Source organism: Coregonus clupeaformis, chromosome 19 (genome assembly GCF_020615455.1).
Source record: "Coregonus clupeaformis isolate EN_2021a chromosome 19, ASM2061545v1, whole genome shotgun sequence".
In the NCBI taxonomy this organism is placed as follows: domain Eukaryota; kingdom Metazoa; phylum Chordata; class Actinopteri; order Salmoniformes; family Salmonidae; genus Coregonus; species Coregonus clupeaformis.
The window spans coordinates 12,777,555-12,801,630 of record NC_059210.1 but is presented as its reverse complement, the minus strand read 5'-3'; the positions used below and the strand labels follow the sequence as shown (position 1 = coordinate 12,801,630).

The following is a 24,076-nucleotide window of genomic DNA, read 5'->3' as shown; positions in this document are numbered from 1 at the left end:
GGAGAGGAGAGGAGAGGAGAGGAGAGGAGAGGAGAGGAGATATACACGTGAGGCCTCTGGTTCTGGTTTAATGCTGCAGCATATGTTGATGACACGCGACGTCATACACAAAGGGCAAGGAGGGATAGTCAGTGTACAGCAGCAGGGCTACTCAACATGCAGGTCAGCCATGGGCTGAATGTAGCCTGTCCATGGTGATAAATTAACAGAATATTTTGACACTAGATAATAACTTCAGAATATGTTACTTAACCATGTGGTACTCTAGTACTACAGTTTGTGTCTAGCAGTATCACATTTTTATGACACCAAAGATAGTGTTGTAACCATGTAACGTGTGTGTGTGTGTGTGTGTGTGTGTGTGTGTGTGTGTGTGTGTGTGTGTGATGTGTGTGCGCGTGTGTGCGTGCAATCATATGTGCGTGTGTGTGTCTAGTACAACATGTCCAGTGTGTTTTCGAGTGGAAATGAGCCAGCCGCATCATGGCCCTCCATCTCCAGCCCTCCCCAGTGGGCCTCTGGCGGAGCGCTAATCTGGGTCAAAGTGCAAACTGCTGAGAAGGGCCTGGGAGAGGCTCGCTCACACATGAATCATTTCTCACGCCTCCCATCCTCATTACGCTTGCCACTGATGGAACCACAAAGCCTTTCATGTTTCCTTCTGACCTTAAAGGTAAATACCCAGATAACACTGTGGAAGCAGCCCGGCACCCAATTCACTGTAGCATTCATTGGCCCTACACCCCATCACGGAGACACTTTGAGGGTGTTGCTCCTTGGTTTGATCAGTCCCTGTCATTACAGTGGAACTCATATCCTCTTTCAATTGGCCGCTGTGATGTCACAAATGTATGTCAACAGTGCACTGTTCTCTCTCTCATCATAGTTCTGTCTTTAATTGATATCAATACAGTCATAATGACAAAGGCAATATCCCTTTCAAATCCAACATCACAGTGATACAGCCAGTTAATGATCAGTTGTGCAGTTGTCCAGGCGTGGCATGCCTCCATTTGGTGGCCTTGGAAATATATTATACAACCTGTAGTTCTGTCACTGGCCAACTAGAAGGAAATCCAACGGAAAAATACGGACCAATCCAATGTTGAAGAACCCTCTTTACAATCGCATTTCAATCATGGCTAGCGCCGAGCTATCAGGAGCGCTTGTACTGCAACCAAAGGACTGCCATTTGTTCCAAGTGTTTTGAAGCCTGATTGCGCTGAAGCTAGCATCAATGGGTGACACATGTTCAATATTTTATGAGGAACCCATTCCAGATGCTAGTGCAACTGTGCCACCTGCTCTGGTCCTTGCAACAACAACAAAAGCCTGGATGGTAATGAATGGCAATGAGTTTTAGGACTTGTACGTAGATCTAAAAAGCTTAGCTTCCTAGAAATCATAAAAAAATAGGTAATGGTGTTGAGTTGGAAGCATCCAAAACACTATGGACTTCTGTCAGACAGAGGGAGGCTTAGCGAGGATGGAAATGTAGACCTATGCAGTCACTACCGAAAGTCGCTCTGGATAAGAGTGTCTGCTAAATGACTAAAATGTAAATGAGAATGCAGGCAGGGAGGCAGCGGTATGAGGAATGTTTCTGATTTCCTGTTCTAAGGGGTTCCTGTTTGCGAGGTGCACCACCAAGCCCTTATGGGAGAACAGCTGGAGCTGCAGTTGTCAACGGGCTGGCTCTGGCTCCCATGGGGCGGTGGTGGCAGCGAGGGCCAGCTTGGACAGCATGTCTGGAGGGAAAACACATACGCACACACACACACACAGTGTGTGTCCCGGGGGGAATCACACACACAACCTCCCGTTAGAGTCTGTGCGCTCAGGCTGCTGACAGCGGTGACAGGCCTGGAGCAGGAGGGGAGTGTGTGTACATCTGTTTGGACCTTGGCACCGTTGAGCCTCTGGAGCTCCACACAGCCAGCCAGCTTGTCGGTACCGGTTACCGGTAGAACACAGCGTCTGGGCCCGGTGACGATGATCAGATCTGATAAGGTGTTGGCAGCTAAGTGAGCACATAGTCATGGTGCCGACAGACTGAGCAGAAGACAAGAGGGATGCAGAATCAATGGAGCTGTGCCCTGTAGTTTCAGTAGAAGTTAGAATAGGAGTTAGTGGAATACAAGTTAGAATAGGAGTTAGTGGAATACAAGTTAGAATAGGAGTTAGTGGAATACAAGTTAGAATAGGAGTTAGTGGAATACAAGTTAGAATAGGAGTTAGTGGAATACAAGTTAGAATAGGAGTTAGTGGAATACAAGTTAGAATAGGAGTTAGTGGAATACAAGTTAGAATAGGAGTTAGTGGAATACAAGTTAGAATAGGAGTTAGTGGAATACAAGTTAGAATAGGAGTTAGTGGAATACAAGTTAGAATAGGAGTTAGTGGAATACAAGTTAGAATAGGAGTTAGTGGAATACAAGTTAGAATAGGAGTTAGTGGAATACAAGTTAGAATAGGAGTTAGTGGAATACAAGTTAGAATAGGAGTTAGTGGAATACAAGTTAGAATAGGAGTTAGTGGAATACAAGTTAGAACAGGAGTTAGTGGAATACAAGTTAGAATAGGAGATGGTGGAATACGAGTTAGAATAGGAGTTAGTGGAATACAAGATAGAATCAGAGTTAGTGGAATACAAGTTAGAATACGAGTTAGTGGAATACACGTTAGATTAGTAGTTAGTGGAATACAAGATAGAATAGGAGTTAGTGGAATACAAGTTAGAATATGAGTTAGTGGAATACAAGTTAGAATAGGAGTTGGTGGAATTCAAGTTAGAATCTGAGTTAGTGGAATACAAGTTAGAATAGGAGTTAGTGGAATACAAGTTAGAATAGGAGTTAGTGGAATACAAGTTAGAATAGGAGTTAGTGGAATACAAGTTAGAATAGGAGTTAGTGGAATACAAGTTAGAATAGGAGTTAGTGGAATACAAGTTAGAATAGGAGTTAGTGGAATACAAGTTAGAATAGGAGTTAGTGGAATACAAGTTAGAATAGGAGTTAGTGGAATACAAGTTAGAATAGGAGTTAGTGGAATACAAGTTAGAATAGGAGTTAGTGGAATACAAGTTAGAATAGGAGTTAGTGGAATACAAGTTAGAATAGGAGTTAGTGGAATACAAGTTAGAATAGGAGTTAGTGGAATACAAGTTAGAATAGGAGTTAGTGGAATACAAGTTAGAATAGGAGTTAGTGGAATACAAGTTAGAATAGGAGTTAGTGGAATACAAGTTAGAATAGGAGTTAGTGGAATACAAGTTAGAATAGGAGTTAGTGGAATACAAGTTAGAATAGGAGTTAGTGGAATACAAGTTAGAATAGGAGTTAGTGGAATACAAGTTAGAATAGGAGTTAGTGGAATACAAGTTAGAATAGGAGTTAGTGGAATACAAGTTAGAATAGGAGTTAGTGGAATACAAGTTAGAATAGGAGTTAGTGGAATTCAAGTTAGACTAGGAGATGGTGGAATACGAGTTAGAATAGGAGTTAGTGGAATACAAGATAGAATCAGAGTTAGTGGAATACAAGTTAGAATACGAGTTAGTGGAATACACGTTAGATTAGTAGTTAGTGGAATACAAGTTAGAATAGGAGTTAGTGGAATACAAGTTAGAATATGAGTTAGTGGAATACAAGTTAGAATAGGAGTTGGTGGAATTCAAGTTAGAATCAGAGTTAGTGGAATACAAGTTAGAATAGGAGTTAGTGGAATACAAGTTAGAATAGGAGTTAGTGGAATACAAGTTAGAATACGAGTTAGTGGAATATAAGTTAGAATAGGAGTTAGTGGAATAGAAGTTAGAATACGAGTTAGTGGAATACAAGTTAGAATAGTAGTTAGTGGAATAGAAGTTAGAATACGAGTTAGTGGAATACAAGTTAGAATAGGAGTTAGTGGAATACAAGTTAGAATAGGAGTTAGTGGAATACAAGTTAGAATATGAGTTAGTGGAATACAAGTTAGAATAGTAGTTAGTGGAATACAAGTTAGAATAGGAGTTAGTGGAATACAAGCTAGAATATGAGTTAGTGGAATACAAGTTAGAATAGGAGTTAGTGGAATACAAGTTAGAATAGGAGTTAGTGGAATACAAGTTAGAATCGGAGTTAGTGGAATACAAGTTAGAATAGGAGTTAGTGGAATACAAGTTAGAATAGGAGTTAGTGGAATACAAGTTAGAATAGGAGTTAGTGGAATACAAGTTAGAATATGAGTTAGTGGAATACAAGTTAGAATAGTAGTTAGTGGAATACAAGTTAGAATAGGAGTTAGTGGAATACAAGCTAGAATATGAGTTAGTGGAATACAAGTTAGAATAGGAGTTAGTGGAATACAAGTTAGAATAGGAGTTAGTGGAATACAAGTTAGAATCGGAGTTAGTGGAATACAAGTTAGAATAGGAGTTAGTGGAATACAAGTTAGAATAGGAGTTAGTGGAATACAAGTTAGAATCGGAGTTAGTGGAATACAAGTTAGAATAGGAGTTAGTGGAATACAAGTTAGAATAGGAGTTAGTGGAATACAAGTTAGAATAGGAGTTAGTGGAATACAAGTTAGAATAGGAGTTAGTGGAATACAAGTTAGAATAGGAGTTAGTGGAATACAAGTTAGAATACGAGTTAGTGGAATCCAAGTTATAATAGGAGTTGTATCCTCTCAGGGTGGGGAACATGATTGACAATGTTCCAGCCTTGACAGTTGTAGCCTTGTTGGGGTGTATGGTAATATCTATGGATTGCATGATGAAATTGCTTTCAATCTTTTAATTTATTGCTCCAAAGAGTGATAGTGCACCAATAGTAATCCCCTTCGGTATGCTGCCTATGTTGATAATTCAGCATCTTTAGAAAAGAGGTCGATATCTGACACAGTCCTTTAAGTCTTTGTAGATGGTAGATTCTCTTCATGTGACAAATTCCATAAGAATGTGGTAATTGGTCAACTGTTTGGCCAATTTGAATTCTTAGCAACAAAAAAAAATCACTTAATAATGAAGGGATTTATTATTCCGTGCTATGCTACAATTTTGTTATCAACAGCAGCCTCCGGTATTTCCCTCTTTTGTGGGAGAAAGAAAATCCATTGAAAGTGGCTGAAGGCCTGACACAAAGCAACTGCTGAACCCCTGCAAATCTGCAGGCTTAATTGATTATTTGTGCAGAGCTGTATATCTGTGAGGTGCAGGATACCCATGGGAAATAATGTAAAACAGATAACAAGATCAAATGTGGGAGAATTGCTTTCTGCTGCCCATTTTATTAATCTTTTTCCCCTTTCTCATTCACAATGTGTTTTCCATCCAGGTTTTCCCATTCCACGAGGCTCGCCATTTTTTTTTTGAAAAAGTGTCACTAAATTGGAGAGTTTAAAGTGACTTAGATTTAAAAGAAAAGTGTTTGTTAAGGGTTTATTTTGACGTCTGACTATCACATCGAGACTCCAAGGTTGTTCCCACCTCACACTCCCAGAGGACAACTCTTTACTACAAAATCTTTACTTCATTATTCCGGCTTCCTCAGTGCCCTGCTGCCAGTAGATGGTAAGGGAATGAATTCATTTTGTAGATAATACTGTACACAAACACATTGAAAAGCTTGGTATTCTTGATTATTTTATTGCCAGAGCTTGTCAAATTCAGGTTTCAGAGATATTTCACTTTTGCTTTGACAGTGTAACCATTCTGTATAATATTCAATATAATATAATTTTATTCAAGTGGGGTAAGCTTCAGAGGAGTCGAGACTTGAGAGGCATTAGTGGAAATTGTGAAATTTGACTTGAGTTTTGTAGTTACTGTGCTCAACTCAACGCCCTTTAACTACTTGTTTCTTTCCTCGCTCTTCACATTCGTTTCACATACTGTAAGTGATAGGTAGCAGTCTTTCATAGATAGCTATCAAACCATTTCCAACTGATTTCAGAGACCACTACAGCGTGTTGTGTACTGTTATGATATCATAAGTAGTATTCTATCAATGAGTGGCAGTGGTGCGGTTTCTTTGGTTCAGTTCAGAGTATAATGGATATTTAACACTGTCCTGCTGCAATGTTACAGCAGGGAGATCGGAGGGCTGAGGGAGTGATTGACTGCCATTATGACAGCCCATTAAAACACACTTACCCCTATCTCTGCGAACCACAGACAAAGCTCCTCTGGTCTCATGCTAGTCAAATACACACACGCACGCACGCATGCACTCGTGCATACACATTCATATTTTAGAGACAGTCCGGTATGCTTATAGACACCTACCCTCAAAAACATGCCAACACACACACTCACACATCCAAGCTCTTTTGATTCGATTCTGGTACAGGATATGCATATTGCATATCAAAAGCCATTCCTTTTGGGGAAAGCAGTGCAGATTTGGGGCACATCCTTGCCACAGCAGCTCTTTGAGTGTGCAGTAAGAATGGAGAGAGTGGAGCAGGTACCCGCAGCTGTGCCTTTGGCAGGTTTAGCCACAGCAGCCTCTGTCGAGCCCGAGCCCAGATAGACTGAATTATTGAAACAAGGGATGCGTCCCAAATGGCACCCTATTCCCTTTATAGAGCACTACTTTTTCACCAGCACCCTGCTTTTGACTAGTACTCGAAAAGGGTGCCATTCGGGATGCAGGCAAGCAGCCAGTACTGAGTGCTAATCCAACCTGCATTATCAGGACACCAAATCCACCACTCATGTGTGAGAGAGAGAATACCACCCAGCCAGGATGAAGCTGAACATTCTAAAATTGCCCAGTTGTGTAATTGTAGTATTCAGTCTGCAGTGGTCCAGGTAACATTTATTTTGTTTATTTCAATATGCTTTTGTTTCTTTTACCATCTCCCTGTTGTCATTTGCTTGCTTTCCCGTAACGTAGTTTAAAAAAGCGACAGAAAAATGTTGCCGGTGCCACATTTTGCTGTGGCTGTTGGCTTTTGACAGGAAGAGGTGAGAGAGGTGACCAAGGAACTGTTTTATCAGGTGGTTGTGTTGAGTCCACTGTGCTGCTACTGCGGAGTGAAGTCAGCACTGCAGCTTTTTGGCTGATGTCAGTCATCCACACTACAGAGGTACCTTTGGAGGGACATACAGATGTAGGATCTTAACGTGATTACTCTTTTGTTGCCGAGAATGTTCCTGCACCACAGAAAATGCAGATGAGCTTTGTGATTTACATCAATTCACTGAAAACCCACACTAACTCACGGTTATATTAACAATATGTCATTTTTTATCTAGACTACTTTTAGCCAGCTAATAGCCTAACTACCGATCAAGCAACATTATGGAATAAACGTTCAAATCCTGTTGCTGCAGGATTATTTAGCTGTGGCAATATACAGAGCCTTCGGAAATTATTGAGACCCCTTGACTTTTTCCACATTTTGTTACGTTACAGCCTTATTCTAAAATGGATTAAATAAAAAAATACCTCAGCAATCGAAACACAATACCCCATAATGACAAAGCGAAATAAGGTTTTTAGCCATTTTTGCAAATGTCTTACAAAAATGTACATAAGTATCCAGACCATTTGCTATGAGACTCGAAATTGAGCTCAGGTGCATCCTGTTTCCATTGAGATGTTTCTACAACTGTGGTAAATTCAATTGTTTGGACATGATTTGGAAAGGCACACACCTGTCTATACAGTGGGGAGAACAAGTATTTGATACACTGCCGATTTTGCAGGTTTTCCTACTTACAAAGCATGTAGAGTTCTGAAATTTTTATCATAGGTACACTTCAACTGTGAGAGACGGAATCTAAAACAAAAATCCAGAAAATCACATTGTATTTTATTGCATGACATAAGTATTTGACCACCTACCAACCAGTAAGAATTCCGGCTCTCACAGACCTGTTAGTTTTTCTTTAAGAAGCCCTCCTGTTCTCCACTCATTACCTGTATTAACTGCACCTGTTTGAACTCGTTACCTGTATAAAAGACACCTGTCCACACACTCAATCAAACAGACTCCAACCTCTCCACAATGGCCAAGACCAGAGAGCTGGGTAAGGACATCAGGGATAAAATTGTAGACCTGCACAAGGCTGGGATAGGCTACAGGACAATAGGCAAGCAGCTTAGTATGAAGGCAACAACTGTTGGCGCAATTATTAGAAAATGGAAGAAGTTCAAGATGACGGTCAATCACCCTCGGTCTGGGGCTCCATGCAAGATCTCACCTCGTGGGGCATCAATGATCATGAGGAAGGTGAGGGATCAGCCCAGAACTACACGGCAGGACCTGGTCAATGACCTGAAGAGAGCTGGGACCACAGTCTCAAAGAAAACCATTAGTAACACACTACGCCGTCATGGATTAAAATCCTGCAACGCACGCAAGGTCCCCCTGCTCAAGCCAGCGCATGTCCAGGCCCGTCTGAAGTTTGCCAATGACCATCTGGATGATCCAGAGGAGGAATGGGAGAAGGTAATGTGGCCTGATGAGACAAAAATATAGCTTTTTGGTCTAAACTCCACTCGCTGTGTTTGGAGGAAGAAGAAGGATGAGTACAACCCCAAGAACACCATCCCAACCGTGAAGCATGGAGGTGGAAACATCATTATTTGGGGATGCTTTTCTGCAAAGGGGACAGGACGACTGCACCGTATTGAGGGGAGGATGGATGGGGCCATGTATCGCGAGATCTTGGCCAACAACCTCCTTCCCTCAGTAAGAGCATTGAAGATGGGTCGTGGCTGGGTCTTCCAGCATGACAACGACCCGAAACACACAGCCAGGGCAACTAAGGAGTGGCTCCGTAAGAAGCATCTCAAGGTCCTGGAGAGGCCTAGCCAGTCTCCAGACCTGAACCCAATAGAAAATCTTTGGAGGGAGCTGAAAGTCCGTATTCCCCAGCGACAGCCCCGAAACCTGAAGGATCTGGAGAAGGTCTGTATGGAGGAGTGGGCCAAAATCCCTGCTGCAGTGTGTGCAAACCTGGTCAAGACCTACAGGAAACGTATGATCTCTGTAATTGCAAACAAAGGTTTCTGTACCAAATATTAAGTTCTGCTTTTCTGATGTATCAAATACTTATGTCATGCAATAAAATGCAAATTAATTACTTAAAAATCATACAATGTGATTTTCTGGATTTTCACAGTTGAAGTGTACCTATGATAAAAATTACAGACCTCTACATGCTTTGTAAGTAGGAAAACCTGCAAAATCGGCAGTGTATCAAATACTTGTTCTCCCCACTGTATATAGGTCCCACAGTTGACAGTGGATGTCAGAGCAAAAACCAAGCCATGAAGTCAAAGGAATTGTCCTTAGAGCTCAGAGACAGGATTGTGTTGAGGCACAGATCTGTGGAAGGATACCAAAACATTTCTGCAGCATTGAAGGTCCCCAAGAACACAGTGGCCTCCATCATTCTTAAATGGAAGAAGTTTGGAAGCACCAAGACTCTTCCTAGAGCTGGCCGCCCGGCCAAACTAAGCAATCGGGAGAGAAGCTCTAGAGTTCCTCTGTGGAGATGGGAGAACCTTCCAGAAGGACAACCATCTCTGCAGCACTCCACCAATCAGGCCTTTATGGTAGAGTGGCCAGACGGAAGCCACTCCTCAGTAAAAGGAACATGACAGCCCGCTTGGAGTTTGCTAAAAAGGACTCTCAGACCATGAGAAACAAGATTCTCTGGTCTGATGAAACCAAGATTGAACTCTTTGGCCTGAATTCCAAGCATCACGTCTGGAGGAAACCTGGCACCATCCTTATGGTGAAGCATGATGGTGGCAGCATCATGCTGTGGGGATGTTTTTCGGCGGCAGGGACTGGGAGACTCGTCAGGATCGAGGGAAAGATTAACAAAGCACAGTACAGCGAGATCATTGATGAAAACCTGCTCCAGAGCGCTCAAGACCTCAGACTGTGGCGGAGGTTCACCTTCCAACAGGACAACGACCCTAAGCACACAGCCTAGACAATGCAGGAGTGGCTTCGGGACAAGTCTCTGAATGTCCTTGAGTGAACCCGATCTCTGGAGAGACCTGAAAATAGCTGTGCAGCAACGCTCCCCATCCAACCTGACAGAGCTTGAGAGGATCTGCACTGAAGAAGGGAGAAACTCCCCAAAAACAGGTGTGCTAAAGGTGCTTCAGCAAAGTACTGGGTAAAGGGTCTGAATACTTATGTAAATGTGATATTTCCGTTTTTTATTTGATATAAATTAGCAAAAATTTCTAAAAACCTGTTTTTGCTTTGTCATTTTGGGGTATTGTGTGTAGATTGATGAGGGGGGGGGGAACAATTTAATCCATTTCAGAATAAGGCTGTAACGTAACAACATTCTGAAAAAGTCAAGGGGTCTGAATACTTTCCAAAGGCACTGTAGGTCAAATTAAGATCCTACATCTGAAATGATCCGGCCTGTTCTCACTCTATCCCACATCAGCTAAAACCTGCCACTTTGTGGTCCCTTCAACAACCAGGGTTGGCCAGCCCTGCAGTTCAGATATTTAATGGGAGTGTAGCAGTGTAGGCTACTATTTGAGAGAGAGATAGATAGATAGAGAGAGAGAGAGAGAGCGAGAGAGAGAGAGAGAGAGAGAGAGAGAGAGAGAGAGAGAGAGGGAGAGAGAGAAAGAGAGAGAGGAGAGAGAGAGAGAGAGAGAGAGAGAGAGAGAGAGAGAGAGAGAGAGAGAGAGAGAGAGAGAGAGAGAGGAGAGAGAGAGGGAGAGAGAGAGAGAGAGAGAGAGAGAGAGAGAGAGAGAGAGAGAAAGAGAGAGAGAGATTTGGTCACAAGCTGTCAGTGAAGATGAAGAGAGATTCTTGTTTGGCTCAAGATGATATTATTAATATTATTCGAACTCTTGGCCACTAATTAATTCATTTACTGTTGGCAGGTGTTTCTTTAGGCTACCATCATAATTCATATGATTAGAACAAAGGTTCCATCAATACCTATTATTTTAGAATGATTTGTTCAATACCTCTTCTAATTTATTTTCCATTTTATATACCTTAACAGTTGGCTACTACAGGACGTTGAGATATACCAACGTAGAAATTAAAGGAGCGTTGTCTTTTCAAATGTTTTCAGCTCTGTAGGACATAATTATGCAAAATAGCAAAAGCATCAACAGCGTCTAATTACGCACAACCAATACCAATCATGATTGAATAAATAGCCTTCAAAGAGACAGGATGTTAGCATTAGATGGATATGTTAGAGTCAGTTTTAGACCCCGAACAGAAAGGTATTGACCAGCCCTATTCCCAGGTGAGCCAGGCAGTGTTCGTGATCGATGTGTGTGTGGTCATTGAACCAAGCTTAAAGCTAGTTTGTATTCCATTAGGCATCTCTGGGGCTTTGTAGCACTGTCAGAAAAGAGCTTGCTGACGCCTAATTGCGGTCTAGAAAAAAAAACTAGATTTATTTGTATGTCACTCTTCGTATTCTTTGATCAATTTCTGGTGGTACTAGTTGTATTCCACTAGAATATTCGTATGTCAATTGTTTGCCAGTACCATGTTATTTTGAAAATAGTATTTTCCCACTATGCACTATGATCAGGAAGAGTTGTACTAACGTGATTTTAGCAGAACAAGGTGATGCTTGAAAGAACAGGAAATGATTCATAACCACTTCATCTGATGGCAGTCTGTAGGCCAACCCAGTCTCATTAACTATATGTTCCATCTCAACATTTTGCTACGCAGCTTGCTGATGTGCCATTCCCCCTGTGTTACCCTGCAGATCCCAGTGAGAGTGTCTCCATCATGAGGCTGGTGTGGAAGTCCCTGGACAAGATGAGGTGTTTCCGTAAACGCTCCACCATCCCCTTCCTGGGGGTCCTAATCACCTGTCTACTCTTCCTCAACCTGTACATGGAGGATGGATACGTCCTGGTGAGACTTATTCTATATTCTTCACTTGAGTCATAAAGGGCAAGTTCACCCAATTCTTTTAAAGTTCAGATGTTTAAAGTGTAAAGGCAAGCTCCGATCCCAAATAAAGGAAAATAATTAAATAGGCACAATATAATTACGACTATTTAGATGGTGCCTCTCTGTTCCATGATTTTGGGATTGAGGCCTGCAGATTCCCGCTGATGTAGGATCCACACAGCAGATGGCATAGAATATGGATTCCAAATTAGATATATTTTTGGGTATTAAAACATCTGACGGTGGACTACCCTCTTCTACCTCTCTCCTCTCCTTCAAACAGCATCATTTTCATCCACAAGTTCACTCTAGTATTTAACCATGTTGTCCCTTTTAGAATTACTTGTTTTCAAAAGGCAACATATTTTCATGATGTGGACGCAGAGTCGATGATTTATTTTTTATTCATGATGCCATCACATCTTGGTGATCATAACACATTATCCGTATTTGTTATTTAAATTATTGAGGAGTTTTTGCATATTTTCAATGACCTTGTGCTCTCACAAAGTCAATTTCCTTGGCAATGAAAAACGCCTCAATGGTTTTAGAACTCTTTGAAATCAGTATGACGTATCTACATTTATTATCGGTTGGCTAACCCTTACTTTTTCTTTTTATACAGGATATTCTTAAGGAGTTTTAAAACCAAAATGTGTTATTTTTACCTCTGTATTATTTACAGACGGATATGAGACATGTCAAGGAAATTAGTTGACTTTGCTGTGTGTGTTTGTCTGTAGCTGAGATGAGACCTTGGTTTGTTTGTCATTCACTATGTGAAGTCATCTCATCTGATCTGTTGTCTTTGTTCTGTGTTGTAGGAGGAGGATAAAAGACCGCTGAGAGAGACATCAATGCATCCTTCAAACTCTGAGAGATATGTTCACACCTTCAGAGACCTCACTAATTTCTCTGGAACCATAAACGTCACATATCGTTACCTCGCTGGGAACCCACTGCCCCGAAAGAGTAATTGTATCTTTGACTGTCAATACATGTTGTTTTACCTTGGTCACTTTCATCTTTCACTATATATACAGTACCAGTCAAAAGTTTGGACACACCTACTCATTCAAGGGTTTTTCTTTATTTTTACTATTTTCTACATTGTAGAATAATAGTGAAGACATCAAAACAATGAAATAACAAATATGGAATCATGTAGTAACCAAAAAAGTGTTAAACAAATCAGAATATATTTTATATTTGAGATTCTTTAAAGTAGCCACTCTTTGCCTTGATGACAGCTTTGCACACTCTTGGCATTCTCTCAACCAGCTTCATGAGGTAGTCACCTGGAATGCATTTCAATTAACAGGTGTGCCATGTTAAAAGTTAATTTGTGGAATTTCTTTCCTTCTGAATGCGTTTGATCCAATCAGTTGTGTTGTGACAAGGTAGGGGTGGTATACAGAAGATAGCCCTATTTGGTAAAAGACCAAGTCCATATTATGACAAGAACAGTTCAAATAAGCAAAGAGAAACGACTGTCCATCATTACTTTAAGACATGAAGGTCAGTCAATCCGTAACATTTCCGGAACTTTTAAAGTTTCTTCAAGCGCAGTTGCAAAAACCATCAAGCGCTATGATGAAACTGGCTCTCATGAGGACCGCCACAAGAAAGGAAGACCCAGAGTTACCTCTGCTGCAGAGGATAAGTTCATTAGAGTTAACTGCACCTCAGATTGCAGCTCAAATAAATGCTTCACAGAGTTCAAGTAACAGACACATCTCAACATCAACTGTTCAGAGGAGACTGCGTGAATCAGGCCTTCATGGTCGAATTGCTGCAAAGAAACCACTACTAAAGGACACCAATAAGAAGAAGAGACTTGCTTGGGCCAAGAAACACGAGCAATGGACATTAGACCAGTGGAAATCTGTTCTTTGGTCTGATGAGTCCAAATTTGAGATGTTTTGTTCCAACCGCCGTGTCTTTGTGAGACGCAGAGTAGGTGAACGGATGATCTCCGCATGTGTGGTTCCCACCGTGAAACATGGAGGAGGTGTGATGGTGTGGGGGTGCTTTGCTGGTGACACTGTTGGTGATTTATTTAGAATTCAAGGCACCATTAACCAGCATGGCTACCACAGCATTCTGCAGAGATACGCCATCCCATCTGGTTTGGGCTTACTGGGACTATAATTTGATTTCTCAACAGGACAATGACCCAACACACCTCCAGGCTGTGTAAGGGCTATTTGACCAAGAAGGAGAGTGATGGAGTGCTGCATCAGATGACTTGGCCTCCACAATCACCCGACCTCAACCCAATTGAGATAGTTTGGGATGAGTTGGACCGCAGAGGGAAGGAAAAGCAGCTCAGGATGTGTGCTCAGGATATGTGGGAACTCCTTGTTGGAAAAGCATTCCAGGTGAAGCTGGTTGAGAGAATGCCAAGAGTGTGCAAAGCTGTCATCAAGGCAAAGGGTGGCTACTTTGAAGAATCTCAAATATAAAATATATTTTGATTTGTTTAACACCTTTTTGGTTACTACATGATTCCATATGTCTCCTGAGTGGCGCAGTGGTCTAAGGCACTGCATCGCAGTGCTAATTGTGCCACTAGAGATCCTGGTTCGAATCAAGGCTCTGTCGCAGCTGGCTGTGACCGGGAGACTCATGGGCGGCGCACAATTGGCCCAGGGTAGGGGAGGGAATGGCCGGCAGGGATGTAGCTCAGTTGATAGAGCATGGCGTTTGCAACGCCAGGGTTGTGGGTTAGATTCCCACGGGGGGCCAGTATAAAAAAAAAAATACTATTCACTAACTGTAAGTCGCTCTGGATAAGAGTGTCTGCTAAATGACTAAAATTTGTTATTTCATAGTTTTGATGTCTTCACTGTTATTCTACAATGTAGAAAATAGTAAAAATAAAGAAAAACCCTTGAATGAGTAGGTGTGTCCAAACTTTTGGCTGGTACTGTATATGTTTTTTTTAAATGTTTTATTATTTCACAAATAATGTTTTCAATGTACGCTATAATAATATAGATGTTTGTGTTTCTAGAATATCTAACCATTGGGTTGTCATCTGTGAAAAGAAAAAGAGGAAATTACCTCATGGAGACGATCAAATCCATTTTTGACCAGTCCAGTTATGAGGAGCTGAAAGAGATTGTGGTGGTGGTCCACCTGGCGGACTTTGACCTGGCCTGGTGTGAAAACCTGGTGCAGGACATCTCCAGGAAGTTTGCCCACCACATCATTGCTGGGCGTCTCCTGGTGATCCATGCCCCTGAGGAGTACTATCCATCACTGGTTGGGCTAAAAAGGAACTACAATGACCCAGAGGACAGGGTACGCTTCCGCTCCAAGCAGAACGTGGACTATGCCTTCCTCCTCAATTTCTGCACCAACCTTTCTGATTTCTACATGATGCTGGAGGACGATGTGCGCTGCTCACGGAACTTTCTGACATCCCTGAAGAAGGTGGTCACCTCCAGGGAAGGCTCCTACTGGGTGATGCTGGAGTTCTCCAAGCTTGGCTACATAGGGAAGCTCTACCACTCAAGAGACCTGCCACGCCTGGCCCACTTCCTGCTCATGTTCTACCAGGAAATGCCCTGTGACTGGCTCCTCATTCACTTCCGGGATCTGCTGGCCCAGAAAGACGTGATCCGCTTCAAGCCCTCCTTGTTCCAGCACATGGGCTACTACTCCTCATATAAGGGGGCAGAGAACAAGTTGAAGGATGATGACTTTGAAGAAGACTCCATTGATATCCCTGACAACCCTCCTGCCAGCCTGTACACAAACATTAATGTATTTGAAAATTATGACGCCACCAAGGCTTACAGCAGTGTGGACGAATACTTTTGGGGGAAACCCCCTTCTACCGGAGACTTCTTTGTCATAGTCTTTAACAAATCAACTAAAATAAGCAAAATCAAAATCGTGACAGGAACGGACGATCGTCAGAACGATATCCTGCACCATGGAGCTCTGGAAGTAGGAGAGAAGCTGGTGGGGACAAAGAGAGGAAGGCAGTGTTCTTCCTACATCACTTTAGGGGAGTTTAAATATGGCAACATTGAGGTTCAAGACGTGGACCACAAGATTGCCTTTGACATTGAGTGTGTCCGTATTGTGGTGACTGCCAGTCAGAAAGAATGGCTGATTATTAGGAGTATAAGCTTGTGGACTACACAACCTCCCAGTCAATGAGGGCAATACAAAAACAGTTGGTTTAGACAACAGTTAGTTTAGCAATTCATTTGACAATATATTTATTTATGTACTTATTAATGTATTTATTTATACATTTTGACATTTATTTTATAATTTATTTCCACATTTATTTATTTCATTTTATAGTATACTGTATGTATTCATTTATTTTTTGATCTAGATTTTTTATATTTGAAGGTACCTTTATTGAATTCTACAGTTATGGAAATCATCACAATCCATGTTTTTAAGGATTGTCTGACTGACCTCTTTTATGGGTGTGAGTTTATAGGAATGATCTGTTGGTTATTTCACTCATCATGTTATTTATTTTTCTTTACATTTTTCTCAGTGTCTTTCCACATCGAAAGCAGCCTCTGGGTCCTCTGGTCTTGAACAGTGTTGCTTAATAAATAACACCCCTGCAGACAATTTTAGCCCTAGGAACATATCATTGCTCCAAATGTTCTTGCTATCAGTAAATAACTCCATTCACCCCTTTCCAAAGTTATTATTTACATGTTACCTTATAAGCATTATGATGGTAATTATTTCCACAAATATCCATTTTGTCAGGGCTTTACTTTCATAAGTGCTCCTTCAATCCCTCCTATCTAGGCTGGCGTTGTGTTGAAGTGTTGGAGCGAGCTGTGCTATTTCCCTGGCACTGTATGTTCCATCAGAACCACTGACGGGAGAACAATGTTTATTTTCACCCATCTTCTCTAACAGCTCAGATCGGATCGTGAAAAATGGGGTGGTCCTGATCTTTCCCTTTTTTCCACCACAGTACTATTTTACCCCAGTAAATTGGTTTGTGTTTGGCACTCTCTCTGCTCTACACCAGCAAACAACAACCCCCCTGGAGCTCTCAAGTAAATTCTCTCTTTCCCCAATGTTGTGTTCTCAGCCGCTAACGTATCTTCTCTTAGAATGTTTCTGTAATATATAAACAAATACACTTTACTCTGTGTAGTACCCATGGGCCATGGTATACTATGTACTGTGTTTTGGTACAGTACATACAATTATATCCCCAGCTACTTTATCATAATACCTCTGTCAAGAACTTAACGCCACCGGCTGTAAAATGTTCAGTAATGTCAATTAATAAAATATACCCTGTAATTTTGAAAAACATTACATATAAAGTAAATTCTCAAATGAGATAAGGACTACTGTCATAACAATTCAGAAAAGATTTTGAAGAATCACCTTGTCCTCTCCTTTTTCATACAATGTTGTTCTGTTAGCAAGTGTAGCTTTGTGACAAATATCTTTCCATAATCAAGACCATCAACACTTTCAACAAATCTTTGCAATTCAATAAAATGATAAATGTTTGCATACATGATACCAAAATTCTGTTGAAATAACAAAGGAGGAGGTGGAGGCATGGTTCAAAAACCTACAGCAGTTTTTTTTCTTCACAAAATGCCTTGTTATGGTATCTGTGCTATTTAAATCAATAACATTCATTTCTAAAGCCCATTTTACATCAGCAGTTGTCACGAAGTGCTTATACAGAAACCCAGCTTAAAACCCCAAAGAGCAAGTAATGCAGATGTAGAAGCACAGTGGCTAGGAAAAACTCCCTACAAAGGAACCTAGGAAGAAAGCTAGAGAGGAACCAGGCTCTGAGGGGTGGCCAGTCCTCTTCTGGCTGTGCCAGGTGGAGATTATAAGGGTATATGGCCTGTTCCATGTTGTTCTCCCATTTGGTCTTGTTCAGACACAGATCAAGGGTTTCTCTTTATCTATGGCTCTCGTCTATTCATTACAAGCTTCTGTGTGCCAAATCACCTTGAATAACAACCTTTTCCTTCTTATCAAACATCTGATTATTTGATTTGCCCCAGCCTCTTATGGCTTCAGAATGTAATTATTTGCATATTGACTGTTGATAGCTCCTCCTTTCAATACTATTGCTATGGACATAATTAAACTGTAGTGTTCTGTACAAACAAACATTTACATTTTAGCAGACGCTTTTATCCAGAGCTATTATGGTTAGGAGCCTTTCTCAAGGTCACTTTGACAAATGTTTGACGTAGTCGGCTCTGGGATTCAAACCAACAACCTTTTGGTTACTGGCCCAACGCTCTTAACCACTAGGCTACCTGCTGCCCCATCATCTTTTGTACAGGTCATCAAAATACAGTTGAAGTCGGAAGTTTACATACGCTTAGGTTGGAGTCATTAAAACTCATTTTTCAACCACTCCACAAATGTCTTGTTAACAAACTATCGTTTTGGAAAGTCGGTTAGGACATCTACTTTGCATGACACAAGAAATTTTTCAAACAATTGTTTACAGACAGATTATTTCACTGTATCACAATTCCAGTGGGTCAGAAGTTTACATACTCTAAGTTGACTGTGCCTTTAAACAGCTTGGAAAATTCCAGAAAATTATGTCACGGCTTTAGAAGCTTCTGATAGGCTAATTGACATACTTTGAGTCAATTGGAGGTGTACCTGTGGATGTATTTCAAGGCCTACCTTCAAACTCAGTGCCTCTTTGCTTGACGTCATTGGAAAATCAAAATAAATCAGCCAAGACCTCAGAAAATAAATTGTAGACCTCCACAAGTCTGGTTCATCCTCGGGAGCAATTTCGAAATGCCTGAAGGTACCACGTTCATCTGTACAAACAATAGTACGCAAGTATAAACACCATGGGACCACGCAGCCGTCATACCGCTCAGGAAGGAGACGCATTCTGTCTCCTAGAGATGAACGTACTTTGGTGCGAAAAGTGCAAATCAATCCCAGAACAACAGCAAAGGACCTTGTGAAGATGCTGGAGGAAACAGGTACAAAAGTATCTATATCCACAGTAAAACAAGTCCTATATCGACATAACCTGAAAGGCCGCTCAGCAAGGAAGAAGCAACTGCTCCAAAACCGCCATAAAAAAGCCAGACTACGGTTTGCAACTGCACATGGGGACAAAGAGCGTACTTTTTTGAGAAATGTCCTCTGGTCTGATGAAACAAAAATAGAACTGTTTGGCCATAATGACCATCTGTCACGCCCTGACTCAGGGGACGCTTATTTGTTGAGTCAGGGTGTGTATATTCTATGTTGTGTAGTTCTATGTTGTATTTCTAGTATGTCTAGATCTATGTTGGCCGGTGTGGTTCCCAATCAGAGGCAGCTGTCGCTCGTTGTCTCTGATTGGAGACATACTTAGGCAGCCTATTGGCACTAGTGGGTTATGGGATCTTGTTCCGTGAAAGGTAAGTTGTTTGTGTCTACCTTGGACTTCACGTTTCGTTTTGGTTTGTTGTTTTGTCGCTGTGTTTATTCGGTTCAAATAAACATGTATGCATATCACGCTGCGCCTTGGTCTGACCCGTTCATCAACAAACGTGACACCATCGTTATGTTTGGAGGAAAAAGGGGGTGATTGCAAGCCGAAGAACACCATCCCAACCGTGAAGCACGGGGGTGGCAGCATCATGCTGTGGGGGTGCTTTGCTCCAGGAGGGACTGGTGCACTTCACAAAATAGATGGCATCATGAAAATTATGTGGATATATTGAAGCAACATCTCAAGACATCAGTCAGGAAGTTAAAGCTTGGTCGCAAATGGGTCTTCCAAATGGACAATGACCCCAAGCATACTTCCAAAGTTGTGCCAAAATGGCTTAAGGACAACAAAGTCAAGGTATTGGAGTGGCCATCACAAAGCCCTGACCTCAATCCTATAGAAAATGTGTGGACAGAACTGAAAAAGCGTGTGCGAGCAAGGAGGCCTGACTCAGTTACACCAGCTCTGTCAGGAGGAATGGGCCAAAATTCACCCACCTTATTGCGGGAAGCTTGTGGAAGGCTACCCGAAACGTTTGACCCTAGTTAAACAATTTAAAGGCAATGCTACCAAATACTAATTGAGTGTATGTAAACTTCTGACCCACTGGGAATGTGATGAAAGAAATAAAAGCTGAAATAAATCATTCTCTCTACTATTATTCTGACATTTGACATTTTTAAAATAAAGTGGTGATCCTAACTGACCTAAAACAGGAAAATGTACTAGGATTAAATGTCAGGGATTGTGAAAAACTGAGTTCAAATGTATTTGGCTAAGGTGTATGTAAACTTCCAACTTCAACTGTATATATGACTTCTTCTTAAGCCCATTCTACAAAATTATATAGTTTCACTTCAAATCCTCTGCCGTTTAGAGCATAATATCTTACTGCAAACATTATTAAAAGGCCCAGCGTGACACTTTCATTCAAATTTTGTGAACTTTATTGAAAAGTGTAAGAACATTATTACAGAATGCAATAAAATATATGTGCTGATGTACACAACAGTGCCAACGAATCAGGTCAGTGTACTACCTGTAATAATACAGCTTACGTCTTGGACATGTCGCAGTAGGATCCCTGGTTTTCCTGGAATCCCTGGGTATATTCCTGGGATAGAGATTGTGATTCCAAGATTCCCTTATTTGATCCCAGAGGTTGTTGTACATGGATATTACTTGAGGGAAAATGTATGTCATAGCTGAAGAAAGACTGAAGTCAAAACTAGCATTTACATCTGGGGGGGAAACATAGAAATATGAATAATTTCTGTTCAGCTCAGTGTCAGCAAACTGATGCGTACAGTTTTTTTGCCTTTGGCGACTTGTCTTCAAACAGCAATATCTCCTAATACTTTTTAGTGAGCTCAACGTATACATTATGTGGTAGCAAATGCACCCCATTAGATAATTCAAGGGTGGTTTTTTATAATAATTTCCAACAGATCAGTAGCCATGCTACCCAGGAGCCTTCTGTCACTGTTCCCATAGCAATGTAATAGAAAGCAGTGTATAAATGGAAATTCTAGGTTGTTGGGAAGTTTTGCTGTCTTCCAATTGTGAGTGTACAAAGGTGCATGCATCTGAACAACACCAAGTGTTAAGTGGGTCATTGAATCCTTTTATATTCCAGGATCTATAACTTGTTGTCCAGCATCTGCAGTGGAACTTGACTGAAAATGTACTTGGTTTGTGACTAGATGCTTACCAATACTACCTTACTTACTTACAACAGGTTAAATCTCACTTGTGCTATATTGTTTAGTGGAGAGAATGTGTTGAGATGTCGTTTTCGTGTTGTATTTTCCGACATTGTTCGTCAAACAGTACTGTATGTATATTGTTGTAAAATGACATATATTTTTTTACATGTATCATTTCAAATGTTGTATTGTATATATTGTATTTAAAATCAATTTAGATTAAACAAAATGAATGCCAATAACCTTGGGGGAATTGCATTGACTTTGCAAAAGTCTACCACTACTTTCATTGAGATCAAAAGGGGGGGGGGAAATTATGTGAGAAATTGCACTGCACAAAATGATGAATGACATCATCATCTGCATCAGTACATTCAGTAGGGCATGAATATGGTATTCAATGGTTAAAGGAGAGATAGAGAGCTATTGAGAACAAGTAAACCTTGAATCAATACAGTATGTGTTGTTATAATGTCTTTGCCTGAACATGTTACAGTATGTTTTGATATAGAAATGTTTACCAATAAATGTAGATCCTGCAATTTGGCTTCCCTTGTCACAGTGCAAATAAATAAAAAATGGTGTGACATTTGCTGTTCCTTGAAACTTCCAGCAAGAGCAGGAAGGCAACGTGTTTGACTCAGATCTTGCAGTAGCCAAGAGCAAAACCCATACATTATTCATTTCAACATTCATGTGCTTTCTGCCTTTTTACTGCCTTTTTACTGCACACTTAATGTATGTGTAGTGCTAGGGCCTTACTGCCTTTTGGGGTGGAACTGTTTATAACAGTGATTCATCACGATGGTCTTTGTTTGGCTCACAGGGGAGATGACGTGCATTACTTTACCATCTTTAAGACAGCTGTCATAGACAACGGACATCAAGTAAAAGATGGTTCTGAAAGTGGGCTGAACGGTGAGCACTCAAAGCAGTGTCAGTTACGGCCAATATATGAAATATAGAAATGTGCATACATGTAAATATACTGAACAAAAATATAAACGCAACATGCAACAATTTTTTTTTTTTTTACTGAGTTACAGTTCATATAAGGAAATCAATCAATTGAAGAAAAAACAATTAGGCCCGAATCTATTGATTTCACGACTGGGAATACAGACATGCATCTGGTCACAGATACCTTAAAAAAAATTGGTTGGGGCGTGGATCAGTAAACCAGTCAGTATCTTGTGTGACCACCATTTGCCTCATGCGTCACGACACATCTGCTTGCCATAGAGTTAATCAGGCTGTTGATTGTGGCCTGTGGAATGTTGTCCCACTCCTCTTCAATGGCTGTGCGAAGTTGCTGGATACTGGAACACGCTGTCTTACACATCGATCCAGAGCATCCAAAACATTATTAATGGGTGACATGTCTGAGTATGCAGGCCATGGAAGAACTGGGACATTTTCAGCTTCCAGGAATTGTGCATTATCATGTTGAAACATGAGGTGATGGCGGCGGATGAATGGCACGACAATGAGCTTATGCCTGCCCATACCATAACCCCACCGCCACCACGGGGCACTCTGTTCACAACGTTCACGTCAGCAAACTGCTTACCCACAAAACGCTATACATGTGGTCTGCGGTTGTGAGGCCGGTTGGACGTACTGCCAAATTCTCTAAAACAACGTTGGAGGCGGCTTATGGTAGAGAAATTGACATTAAATTCTCTGGCAACAGCTCTAGTGGACATTCCTGCAGTCAGCATGCCAATTGCATGCTCCCTCAAAATTTGAGACATCTGTGGCATTGTGTTGTGTGACAAAACTGCACATTTTAGAGTGGCCATTTATTGTCCCCAGCTCTTTAATCAGCTTCTTTATAAGCCAGACCTGTCAGGTAGATGGACAATCTTGGCAAAGGAGAAATGCTCACTAACAGGGATGTAAACAAATTTGTGCACAACATATTTGAGAAATAAACTTTTAGTGCGTATGGAACATTTCTGGGATCTTTCATTTCAGCTCATGAAACATGGGACCAACACTTTCCATGTTGTGTTGATATTTTTGTTCAGTGCACATGACTTCCTGTATAGTGAGCTTTAAGACTCCTCACACTGGGCTGGTTGTTGCTTGGTAACATACTTTTACAGGTCTTAAACTTTCCCTTCCAGACACAGATACTAGATTCAGACCTACGTTCCTCCCTGGCCATCTCTTCAAAGTGAACTGGAACCATACGGGAGGTGAGTCTACACAGCAGCCAGAATATCTCGCCAACCATTTCTAATGCACACTTTAGAGAGCTACCAGAGTGGCGTGTCCAAACCAATAACCCATAATAGGAAGTGCACCAGATGCAGCTGCAGCCGACACCACCCAAATCCATTCCTGGTTGCCATGGTACCGCCGGCAGTGTGTAACTAGAAGCGCAACACTGCACCATCAGGTGATACGGATTGTGTGGATTTCCTCATTTGACTTTTGATCAGTTACGCTCCTGGCTCCCGCAGCCTGACTGAACTCACCTCTGTGATCATCACAGTGGATGCTAATTCCCTTCACATAGGCCTACAGTGCTGTACAGTATGTGGTGGAGATGCCCGCGTATGAATCCAATCCAAATAGCATTTGATTAACTTCCAAGATGCAGCACGTTTCGAGAGCAAACAATTTATTGTTTTGATACCAGCTGGATGTAGAATATTTTGAGTATATTTGTCTGTGCACAAGTAACACAGTTTATTTTTTATGCATTTTTATTTAACCTTTATTTAATTTACAATGACGGCCTACCAAAAGGCAAAAGGCCTCCTGCGAGGACGGGGGGATTAAAAATTAAAATATAGAATAAAACACACATCACGACAAGAGAGACACCACAACACATAAAGAGAGACCTAAGACAACAACATAGCATGGCAGCAACACATGACAACACAGCATGGTAGCAACACCACATGACAACAACATGGTAGCAACACAACATGGTTTATGTAACAGTGAAGAGTTA

General features: G+C 41.2%; 1 protein-coding gene across 3 annotated transcripts in view; it reads left to right on the top strand.

Annotated features, from left to right (window-relative positions):
* The window catches only part of LOC121531664 (alpha-1,3-mannosyl-glycoprotein 4-beta-N-acetylglucosaminyltransferase C-like), a 172,618-nt gene extending 154,970 nt beyond the window's left edge, over window positions 1–17,648 (top strand). For all 3 annotated transcript variants that reach the window (XM_041837026.2, XM_041837025.2, XM_041837027.2), the window contains 3 exons: window positions 11,720–11,871; window positions 12,735–12,882; window positions 14,927–17,648. In XM_041837026.2, the coding sequence (XP_041692960.2) occupies window positions 11,743–11,871; window positions 12,735–12,882; window positions 14,927–16,083 (1,434 nt within the window). In that variant the 5' untranslated portion in view covers window positions 11,720–11,742 and the 3' untranslated portion in view covers window positions 16,084–17,648. The remainder of the gene's footprint in view (window positions 1–11,719; window positions 11,872–12,734; window positions 12,883–14,926) is intronic.
* Window positions 17,649–24,076: the final 6,428 nt, after the last annotated feature.